Source organism: Macadamia integrifolia, chromosome 1, assembly GCF_013358625.1.
Source record: "Macadamia integrifolia cultivar HAES 741 chromosome 1, SCU_Mint_v3, whole genome shotgun sequence".
In the NCBI taxonomy this organism is placed as follows: domain Eukaryota; kingdom Viridiplantae; phylum Streptophyta; class Magnoliopsida; order Proteales; family Proteaceae; genus Macadamia; species Macadamia integrifolia.
The window spans coordinates 23,598,929-23,611,541 of NC_056557.1; the positions used below are offsets into that span (position 1 = coordinate 23,598,929).

Sequence of the window (12,613 nt, forward strand, 5' to 3'; positions counted from 1 at the left end):
CTTAAGTGGTCATTAAAGAAATAATGATCACTTTAATAGGTACCTAGATTTGGTAATGCTACATAGCTAGTCAGATGAAACTGAAATTTTATAGACAAATAAATATCAAATTCCCTTCTTATGTGTCAAATTCGATGAGCCAATTTTGAGTTTGCCTAGTGGCAACAAGGGAATTAAAAATTTCTTACATGTCAGATCACCAGGGGAAGTTGTGCTAACACCATCTCTCTTTCTCTCTGCTCCTTACATGAAATGACCTAGTTGCTCTTATCAACTGAGTTGATCCACTAAAACACATCTTTCTTCCTGATGATTTCGATTACCCGCTTATGTGATTAGCCTAGGTAGTCATTAAGCATCTTATGAACATTATGATTTTTTGTTTATTTATTTTTCGATGAATAAAAATAATTATATTCAAGAAGCTCAAATTAAGAAAAATAATTTCTAAATAAACTTGGCTTCCTTACCAAACTAAGTCTAGCCGGTAAGAAGCACTCACCTTTTAAAAAAAAAAAAAAACAGATCTTTGTGACAATAATAATAACAGGTTGATCAGGTCATCCTCTTGCTCTGAATGGTGGTGGCATGCGTTTTCTCATGTGAGTTCATCAAAAGAATATGGGTTGTTGGACATTTGGAATCATGAACTGACTGAATTTTGGTCGGATCCAAATTTTCCCTCCCTAATCTTGCATTTGTTTAATTCCCAAATGTTATCAAATTTTGTTAGTATTTTGGCCAAGAAATTGGCGTGCTTAACTTTGTACAGAATGGTCAAGATGGAGCTTTCTGGGCACAATATTGATGTAAATTCTTTCTTTCTTTAATATTAGATGTCTTTATTTTTCATATAAAAAAAAAATCATCTTTTACTAACTAAAAAGAAAAACGATTATAGAAAGGTAACGGATTAACTAGCAAGTGGTATATAGTAATGCACCAATGAGAAGTTGTGGAATAATTTTTTCATACATGAGAAGACAACAAAGTCGTTTCATATGAGAAAAAAAGATAGAGCATACCCTCCCTCTCAACTCAAAAACACATACTCAGAAAAAAAATAAGGATCTAAATACATATAGGGATTGATTTCCCAGCTGCGTAATGTATGTTAGCAAGTGTCTATCTCTCCTCCCATTATAGGATAAAGGAGAGAGAGAGAGAGAAAGAGAGAGAGAGAGACAAATGGAGGTGCTAGCGTACACCCTGACATCATTTCTTCTCCCATACTTTCATGATGGATTGGACACTTTTTTTTTTTTTTTTAAAGTCTATTTATACATGCATGACCAACACAAGGACTCCAATTTACATAAATCATAAATCTAAGAAGTGGAAGAGGGACGATCCATGCTGCATGCTAAGGGTAGGGCTTTCCGACTAGGGAATCACTCATGTTATCAATCTCCCTAGTGACATACTTGAAGAATAAGCCAAATTTACAAATTCCTATTCAACCTTTCAAGGCATTACCCAACCATACCCCAAAAAAAAAAAAAAAATTACACATTTCAAGGGTATGTGTTTTTCATCCGCGAAAGGTTCTTGTGTCCTCATACAAGAGGACCCAACCTCTGGCAAAGACATAATGATCATTGCACAATCCTAATGAGGCACAAAGGCTTGGAAAATAATCCTCTGTTTTTCTCATATCTGTTCTTCCTTGTTTTGCTATCTGTAGAACACGATACGTGGACAATTTTAAGACCAACGCACCGGATGTAATAATCCTCACCTAACCTTGACCGTTGGATCCTCTGTTGTCCACGTGTCGTGTTCTACAGATAGTAAAATAAGGAAAAATAAGGATAAAAAAAAAACAGAAGATTTTGATCCCAAAGGCTTCTCACAATGAGAAAATTTTATCTCACCTTACAATTTATTGAAAAAGATCGCTGCTGGATCCATCACCTCACCCCGGAAAAAAATCGTCTGCAATTCCGATCTCGTACAATTCCGTGAAATACCACCTTCAGGGGGTGACACGTGTATTGATACCAATGCAATGGTCCAAATCTTATTTAAATGCCTCTTCACTGATTTAATGTTTTATTAGTTATATCAGATCTGGACCATTGTATTGGTATCAATACACGTATCACCCCCTGAAGGTGATATTGCAAGGAATTGTACGAGATCGGAATTACAGACGACTTCAACCCCCTCACCCCTAATGAAATCAAGGATACATTGATACGCCAGCACTGACTCTCATGTCCTCTTCAATCACTTCACATCTTAACACCATCCGCCCGTCGATTCAGAATATTCTTAACTCAGTCAACTTCTTTGTCCACGCCTCTACGGAACCGTCATCCATCCGTCTCGAAGGTTACAAAAGTCAAAATTCAACGAACCCCCAAAGAGATTCCCGGCATGTCTTGGTTCTTACGCTAACCATATCAGGAAGTTCTTCACCAATCAACATTTAACACGTAAAACGTCGGTGTTGCTTCGTTATAAACAGCTGGATATTCTACTCTATTTACCAAAATACACTTTTCCAATCAACAGTCTAGTCTCTAGTATTGTCGTTGTCCCTCCCGTCCGATTGCAGATGACAGGATCCGGACGTACGGTGTATATGGCTATGGCACACTATAGGACATATTGTGAAATATCTCCCAAAATTAAATTTAAAAAGAAAAGATTCAAATTCTTATTATTTGATTGGTGAGTATATCAAGAGAACCCAAGATCCTAAAGCTCCTACACTCGCACATGGATGATTTCCCGCTGACCCGGAATTGCAATTAAAAATCATAAAAGGACGCAGAGATAGAAGCGACAATTCAAATTGATAGGGCGAAGGGACGAAGAACAGGGGATCTGATAATTGATAAATGATACTCCGATAATGTCGTGTAGCGAAAAAAATAATACTCCATTAATTAACTTCGCAGCAAACCCAAAACTCAATAAACCCAGAAAGCTCAGACTTCGACATCATATAATTGAATTGCCAAAGCCAAAGTTAGTGAAAATCGAGATGGGTTTTTCATAATTATAATTAAGATCGATCCAAATATCAGAGAGAGAAATTTTTCAAAACAAGATTAGAAATAGTTTTGCTTTCAGATCTCCTTACTTACCAATGTTCTGTTCTGAGCCATGGAATTCTTACAATGTGCAATAGCCCCTTGAATCGCACTCTGCAACTCCTCCATTGAAGAAGAATCTGAATAGTTCATTCCCCCAAGATCATTCCCACTGATCACAGAACGTCGACAAAGAACTCCTGAATGACTTGGCGATGACCGCATCGACGAGGGACAGCTCGAGATGTAGCTTCTTCTTCGTGGGTATCTCAGACTCAGATTTCCAGAGAAGGAATGAGAAATCACATGATTTACACCAGTGTTCTTCTTCATTGAGTTCGAAACAGGGGAGGTTACTCTGTTTTTGATAACGGATTCCTCAGTCACAATCGCAGTCATCTTCTGCTTCTGTGAAAGCTTCTCATATAAAGGCTTTACCTTCTTTAAATACTTACGAATCACATCCGTCGCCGACGAGCTCATCCTCTTCCCCGAAGTAGGCGGCACCGGAACTGTCACCGTCACGTTCTCCTGATCTCTGTTCTTGCGGAAAACAGAGGAGAATCTAGCCAAGGAGAAGTACTTATTGGGTTTCTTGCCTTGTGATTGGCTCTGGTAGTTGAGTCGCTTGAACGATTCATCTTCTTCTGTCACGGAACTTGGCCGTGAAGAGTCGCACTCGGCGATATGGCCGAAGGAGGAGTGCGAATCGTTGGAGCTGCCGGTGGAGTCACGAGAGGCGGTGGTGGTGGTGTCGGAGGAAGAAGAAGTGCTAGAGGAGGAAAGCAAGAGGGTTCGAACCATGGAGAGGCGAGGAGAGAGGTGAAGTGGTAAGAGTTGACCCTTGTAGAAGAGTTCGTCTGCAGGGCAGAGATTGGAAGAGGATTTCCGAGGAGAGAGAGAGACTGTGAACTCGAAGTCGGATGAAGATGATGAAGAGAAAGAGTTAGAGGGAGAGGAAGGGAGGGTGAGAGACTTTGATGATTCATCCTCTCTTCTTCTTCTTCTTCCCATTATTGCTTTCTTTACTACATTATCAAAATGAGTGCTTGAAATGAAGGAGAAAAATAAGATTTACAGAGATGGGTTTGAAGACTCTGACAAGAAATGAAAAGAGAGAGAGATGTATAATAATGAAGGATTTGAGACTCTCTCTCTCTCTCTAAGAAGGTTCACATGGAAAGTTGAAACGTCTGGTTGAAATTTCATTTTCTACTGTTGGTAGTCACACGTACCATGCACGTGTCAACGGTTCGACCATCCATTATGAATGTTTGAACCATATCGTAATTAGGAAACCTTACAAAATAGTGGAAATGGAAATTTAAGACCCATTTTGGGAAAACTCTTGTAGTTCTGTTATGTGAAAGTGGTCTTGATATAAAATTGCAATTGGAAGGCATTTTCTCGCGTTGGTGCTGTAAATTATTCTAAAAAAAAAAAACTTTGAAAACACTTCTACAATACCAAATATACCCTCATTATATGTTAAATGATTATTACGTTTTATCGGTAAACTAGTCCTTTCCCCACCACACACCTTCTTCTTCCCCAATCTTCAGCTCCTACTACTTCAATGTTCTCGTATTTTTTTTGTATACATTGTTCTTTAAGAAAGAGGGTACTACCCTCGTAAATAATTTTTTATTTCTTTTTTGAGAAAATATGTTATGTAGAAGAGTGTGATTTCTAAGCATATATGAGGGCCAATAAGAGCTCACGAGGAAGCCCAAAGACACATCGATTTCCATTTCATGGGGGTTAGGGGCAAATCATTTCTCCCCGTGTGTCTAGGTGGAGCCACACTTCTCCACACAAAATATTTTTTTTTTATTTCAAAATAATTGATAAATAAAAACTATATGAGAGGGCGTAGGCTATGTTGCTTAATTGGAATGACATTTTTTAAAAGTAAAAATGAAATCAACACTTGTTTTGTTTTTTTGAATTTATGTTATAAAAAAAAAAAAGAACGGCCCAATGCACGAGGCTCCCGCTATTACAGGGTCTGGGAGGGACAAAGTGTACGCAGCCTTACCCCCTTGATTCTGTTAATTATGAAATAAGATTCATTAATTTACTTAAAAAAAATTGTAAATAATATTTTTTTCGTGGGCGCTTGAAATTGAGAAAGAAGATGGGCCAAAGGAATGCTTTGTTGCATCATTTCGACTCATCCAATGCAAAATTAACTCAATGAGCAAGTCATTCCTACCTCTTAACAAAAGAGAATCTTCTTATGTACTTATGCTATTATATGGTACAACGGCGTGGGATCAACATTTTAAGAAAACCCATCAAAAGATTATGAGGTTTAGCATAAGAAAAATCCTAAACTACTTTATTGGACACAAGATGGATCTAAATCAGGTCCAATCGAATCTGATTGGGTCGGTTCAAAATCGGCCGAATCAATCATAATCTACCCTAACCCTAGATTCCATACATGGATTAGCCAATTCGAATTGGCCGGGTTCAAACAAGGTGGGCCATAATTTACTCTGCACCTTTTGGCTACTTTATATTTGTAAAAGATTCTTGTTTGAGGGAATCATGCATATTGTTACCCAACGAACTGATGGGCCATGCCGGCTATGGTCCATTGGATACTATGCCCGACTACCCGCAAGGACCGTAAACATGCACTTGCACGACTCGTGCCCTGGAGGTGAAATTGATAGCCTACTACCATAACTTGATTCGTTGGTTTCATTAAAAAATATTGACTATTCTTCATCTAGTCATTATAATCAAGGAGTATTTGATGATTGGATGTGATCATGAAAATGAACGGCGGATGTTTCCGGTCGCATGTCTGCCACATGTATTAAAATATAGTATTAATTAGTTTTTTAATCCTTAATTTATCGCACTAATTAATACGTTAGCGGACTTGCCGGAGATAAATGGTGTTCCTCTTTGGAGACTATTGACGTGTATGGTAGAGATGTTGATCACGTGACAAGGGAGAGCTAAGGGATAATGATTGATTATTTTCTAAGAATTATTTATTATTATATTTTTTTTATTATAATGAGTACATAGGAAAAAGGTTTTCGTGGAGTGAGTGTGGTCCCTGAGCCCAGACACATTGAGGACGAAGCCTCCACATCCTTTATAGCCAACGCATTGGTGCAATGAACATCCGATGGCTTGGAGCCCCTTGGGGTGTGTGTCCAGATGCTCACTGCACCGGTGCAACTGCTATAGAAGATGTGGGTTCATGGACGAAATGATCAACCCACCCCTCATGAAATGAAAAATATCATCTATATGGATGCTTTCTCTAGAAAAAAGTTCACAGCTACCCGGGTTGCAACCAGCCAAAGAAATGGAATAATTCACTCCCCTAGGATTATAAATACCCTCATAGGTTATCATATTTTTAAGAACACCCTTTAAGATTCTATTTCTTTGGCTGTCAGGGGTTACAGTGACTTGATTGCAACCCTGGCAGTTAAATTTCATTCACTTTTTCATGCACATAAGAATCACACTCCTTCACAAAAAACACTTCTCCTATCAAGAACGAAGGGAAAAACAGCTGAAGAAGCTAATTGCGCATCTGTGCACGAAAAATTACAATAGATCCAATTCCCACAATAAATCCGTGAGTCCATGTAAATCCTACAACCTCTGCTACTCTTTACTGAAAACCAAAGCCCTAGTGAGAGAGAATCTTAACATAAATAGAAATTCTAGTTCGTTAACAATAGAGAATCCTATGACTATTTGTATCATAAAGTGGAAGGATTGGGGGGGAACCTTACCTCAGATTGAATGCTGTAATATCTATCTTGCAGAAGTATGAGAAGGTTAGAGACATAAATTTTTATTCTAATTAAACAGCTAGGAGATCCATTCTTAATAATCTCAATTCTTTCAATCAAAATGGGTTTGTCAAGTATAGATGTATTCAATATAATAATTCTTATTTGTCATGAATTAGCTCATTGTATTTCTAAAAAAATAAGGGATAATTTTGGATTATTGTCTATTAAATTGATATGAATAAAACTTGATGATAGAGTCGATTGGGCTTTTCTCAAATCCACTCTTCTTCATTTTAGTTTCCCATCATCGTGGGTCCACCTGGTTATGTTCTGTGTCGAATATACAGAAATGGTCATCCTTCTAATGGTTCCCTCTTTTCTTTATACTCTCTCGTAGTATTTGGCAAGGAGATTTCTTGTTCTTCTATCTTTTTGTCCTATGTGCAGAGTTGTTATCGACCCATCTCTCTCTAGCCTTTCATGGGGAAAAAAAAAATCAGGTTGTTAAGATTTGCTAGAAAATTAACCTATTTCTCATTTAGCCTTTACTGATGATTGTTGGAATTTAAGTTTCAAACTATGGTCAAATTGGTCTTTTTGAAATTCAAAGTAGTCTTTTTGAAATTCAGCTTTTCCCCTCATAAGTGCCTCTTCTACTTGTACTATTTTGTCTTTCGCACTTGTGGAGTTGTGAATGAGCTAAAGACAACTCACAAAAGTTTAGTCTCACATTGCTTAGGGATGAAAAAAAAAACTTGGATATATATGTAGGAATGTTTGTTAAGGGTGCAAGCCATTTGAAGAGGCACTCTCCCTTGTCATGTGTGTGTAGGGGTTCCTGGGGTGCTTTTGAATCCCGAGCGCCAAGCCGAGCCAAGCCGGGCCGAGGTCGAATTCGGGTACTGGTGTGGGTGGATCAATGAATCTACTTTTTTACTACATGTAATTTTGATTCCACACTTTTTCCTAAGGGACATATTGTTGGTGTATGTACCCAATAAATGTATATATATGTGTACATGTACATGCATGCACCTATATATATGAGACATGTACCATTCCCCATAAGTGAATGTACCATTTCCATACAAAGAGACACTTGTATACGTATGGATACCTATACAGGTGTACACATTCATATACAGAGTCCTACATTCAATATATACAAGTATTTTGTCTATATTCGGATATTGATATATTGTGAGAGTTTTTATTCTCTGTTATTGCAAGTGCTTCTGTTCACTGTTTTGTTCTCTGTTACCGTTTTCTATTTGAATTTATGAGTATTACCTTTCAACATATCTGTGGGAATTGGTTATTGGAGTGCACCTGAAGCAATTGGAGAGTTTTTTTTATCTTGGAGGTGAGAACATAAGGTCAATCCGGTTGCATACAAATATACGGGGCGTTCAAATACCTTAAAAAGAGTATACATACTATACGACTCAACTCTATTTAAGTAGGACGATTTCTGTTACTGTTTCAGATGATCAATTGAACAAGTAAGTCATATTTTACTTGTATTTTTATTTTCATTAATATGATAGTTTGTCAAAGTCTTATACCTATTGCCTGGTTATTGTTTTACTTACAATGATTTCATTTTGTTTGGTAGAGCTATTCCTCATAAAGCTTGTGCTTTCTAATCAGTTCTATTCAAGTCCTGTTATATCATTTTATGTCGAGTCAAGCTTTCAATCTTCATAAGACTAAAGCCCATTCTGGTCCTAATGTCCCTTTGTCCATGAAGAGACTTTTCATATCCACTATGTTTCCCCCACTTCTAATTATTTGGGAATTCCTTATTTTAGAGGGAAGCTTTGAAAATCTCATTGTTCTAACCTCATCTAAAGAGTCAATTTAAAACTTAGTGCGTGGAAAGCAAATTTTCCAAGTGAAGCTGGTAATTAAGTCCTCAATCAATCCACTTTGCCCTCTCTCCCTCTACATTTCATGTATTTTTTCTCTTTTCCTATTAAAATCATTAAAAGTGAAAATTTACAGCCCCACCCCTTGAGGTATGCCACTATTGATGAAACACCTCTTACACTACTGACAATTAAACTTGGACCCCCTACCATCAATATTCGTTAAAAAATATCTATTAAGGTATGATGTCAACTAACTAACATTCTTTTAAATATCAAAATACCCTCATAAAACTTGAATTAGGAAGTATGCCCTTGGCCCAACCATCTCTCCTTCCTTAAATCAAAGAACTGCCCTATCTTCTTCCCCAAACCCATCTCCTTCCTCTTCTCCCTCTCCAGGAATCTCCATCTTCATCCCAATCAAACCCTTACCTTCTCATCATCTCTCGAACCATTCTCCCAACTCTCCCCAAATCTCGGCCATCATTTTTTGCACAAAGGATTAGGGTTCCAAATGTTGATATTGTGCCATTAAGGGTAGACATTTACGGGTCATGCACAAATAAACAGTATTCTTAATTGTTGAGTAATTATAAGAATTGGAAACAATAATCAAGAAAATAATGGAATTCAAGCGAAAAATGAGAATTGTTGAAAAATAAAGAGCATAAAAGTTGCAAGAGGAAAGTATACAAACCTGTAAACATGGTTTTAAGTATCGGTGCGTATCGTGTCGTATCGGTAGGCATCGGCACGATACATACCGATACGTATCATGAAAATTTTAAAACCCTTATGTATCGATACATATCCTACGATACACACCGATACACCACCGATACGCACCGATACTCACCGATACGTATCGATACTCTATGAAAATTCAAAATTGAAGTGAAATGTATGTTTTGGTATGTATCGGTACGTATCGGTATGTATCGATACGTATCGGTGTGTATCGGTATGTATCGACCGATACACACTGATACGTACCGATACGGTCATAAAATGGCCAAAATGGGTACTTTTTTAGAAAAACATAACTTTTTGAGGTGTTTTTGTTCCAAAGTTGCTGCCAACCATTTTTCTCTCTAACTAAAGTGGAAATCAAGGTTGGGAACAAGGATTTTACATTTATGGGACAATTACAAACATTGGATTCTTAATGCGATACTCTCAATTTACTGTTTATGCATAATACATGTTATATATAAATTTTTTAACTATTTTTTTTATGCAAATGTGTATAAAAAAATGTTTCATATCCATTTATGTGCGTATCTTTAGCGTATCTTAGCGTATTTCAGATACGATACGATACCCTCCGATACGTATCTTAATTTTGACCGACCGAAACGACGACCGATACCGATACTTTAATCCATGCCTGTAAAGTTGTTTCTTGTTTAAACTCTCACCTTGTTATGCACTAGGGTGCAAGTTTGACCCTGACGGGCCGAACCCGCCCTTGGACTGCCCTGATCTTGAACAAGTATTGACCCCAAAATTTTGGCCCTAAGGGCCGGCCGGACCCTGAAATTTCTAACCTTGAGTCAAGGTCAGGGCGGGTAAGGGTTGATGTCTTTTGCCCACCCTGAACCCGGCCTTAATTTTTTTACCTTGACTTTTGACCATGATTTTGTCTTAACCCAACCTTGGTTTTTACCCCTGATGTTGACTTTGGATTTTTTGTTTTTTTAGGATGTTCTCCTCTTTGTTTAACATGACAAGGGTTTTGAGATCTTCGGATTGTTTGCCTTATTAAGATGATCTCTTTGTTTATCATGACAAATAATTAAAATTTTTTGGATTATTTGCTTCTTAGGATGATCTCCTCTTTATTTACCATAATAGTTGGAGTTATTTGTATTGTTTGAATGTTTGCTTTAAGATGTTCTCCTCATGACAAGTAATTTGTGATCATTAATCTACTCTTTATTATGAATATTTTTTATTTTTTAGTTATTTCTTATTTCACAGGGTCAGAATCAGGGTGTACCCGGCTCTTGATGGCAAACTAGAGTCAATTAGGGTCAGGGTCATTCCAGCCCGACTCTGAAAAATCAGGGCCAATCAGGGCTGGTAAAGGTCGGGTGAAACCCTGAAGGGTTAGGCCTGAGTTAAAATTTTGCAGCCCTAAGTCAAGGTCAGGGCAGATTTGGGCCCAGTTAAGGGGACTCGGGGTTGGGCTAGGGTTTTAAGAAGCCCGACCCAACCCGACCCTATTGCACCCCTATTATGCACTTGTTTGGAGTTTGGATGCCATGGGTATCATCCAAATTCATTGCATTAATATACAGAATTTGGATAATTTTCCAAATATTTTTCAGGCATTATGTAATCAGATTGTGCAATCAATCCCAATCCTGATACTTGAAACCTTGCATTACCGAATCTTTCATTTTTTTTTTTCTTAGGACAATCACCAATAGGGTGAAACATTGGGAAGGACTTCCCATTTTAGATGGCCCTTTTGTCTGGTTTTTTCTTGTTTAGACTGAGAACTAATGAAAAATGATTAATATATTTTGCCTAAAAAACCGAAGATGCGGGCGTGACTGGAGAGCCTTATTGTTGCAGGAGGCATTAGGCAGGTTATGTTTCGCAAAGGATCTGAAATCTCCTCTGTTCCATTGGGTAATTCTTCCTCCTTTGATTAACATATCACTCGAATTTTCAGACGTATGGATAAGGATTGGATTTAGGGCAACAGTCTGTTGGATTTACATACACATGATTGTTCTGTGGTGAAAGGTAAAATAGTTTAGGTTGGGTTATATGGATTGTAGAAGCGTATCTTCCTCTTACGAGGAGTCAGATAGATTGAATTATGAAAAAATATGATTAAAATTTCAATATAAAAACGTTATATTTCAGTGTGGAAATTTTCATAAAGTGGCAATAAATGATGAGAAAGTAAATTTTTGGTTAAACCCTCCCCACAGTTATATATAACATGATTGGAGCAGTCTTACGCCACTGTTTGATAACGTTTCTATTGTTTCTGTGTCTAGAAACAACAGAAACAACTTTTCAAGTTTTTGAAAATAAAAATGGATTTTTTGATGTTTGATAAACCTATTTCTTGAAACGTTTTTTGTAGAAATAATACCACTAAAAAATCCAATAGTATCATCGGAAGCCAAAAAGGGAGAGAGGGTTCGGTTGCCTATTTTTTTGTTCAAATAGTTGAGAGATTTATCGGGTACAACAAATTTTTTTTTTGTCTCAAATTCATTTATAGAAACTACAAAAACAAGTCTGACGACTTGTTTCGTCAAAATCGTTTCTAGAATTGTAAATAAGCATAAATTTTGATTTATGTTTCTAGAAATAGGTGAAACAAAACAATTTTATCAAACGCTTTTTAGATTGTTTTTCTGTTTTTAGAAACAAGAAAACGTAGAAAGAACAGAAACAAAACGTTGTCAAATGGTGCCTTAGCTTAGACAAAAGAAATTCACAATATAATAGTTAGTAATTATGCATAACTCAACAAGATTACTCTTAATCACTAAACTTTCTTTATTAATCTTTATCGATTTTGATTGATTCCGATTCAATACGATCGATATAATACCAATACTTAGAACGATACTCCATAATCAAGTTTAGCACATGTCAAGCACTACCTTGGTTGCGCCGCATTGGGCTTGGGCTTGCCTGGACCAAATTACACTTTCACCCCACTACTTTGCTACATATGGAGGGATTCGAGTGGGACACATGGATTTAGGGAACAGTATAAACACTGATATAAATACCACTTTGGATTGGATCGTATTGGAGCAGGTTGGCGAGTTTTAATCGGTTTTGCCTTGCTTTTGTTAAAAAGTATCATATCATTTTTTTACCATTGCACTCTTGAAATGATATGGATAATCTATCCAAATCGGTCAAAGATCAGGATCATCGTTAGCCAACACTA

General features: G+C 37.1%; 1 protein-coding gene across 1 annotated transcript; it reads right to left on the reverse strand.

Annotated features, from left to right (window-relative positions):
* Positions 1-2,868: 2,868 nt before the first annotated feature.
* Positions 2,869-4,191, reverse strand: LOC122081988 (probable membrane-associated kinase regulator 1). Its single transcript, XM_042649454.1, has one exon. It carries the CDS (start codon positions 4,053-4,055, stop codon positions 3,078-3,080), a length of 978 nt encoding a protein of 325 aa, XP_042505388.1. The 5' UTR covers positions 4,056-4,191; the 3' UTR covers positions 2,869-3,077.
* Between the last annotated feature and the right edge of the window lie 8,422 nt (positions 4,192-12,613).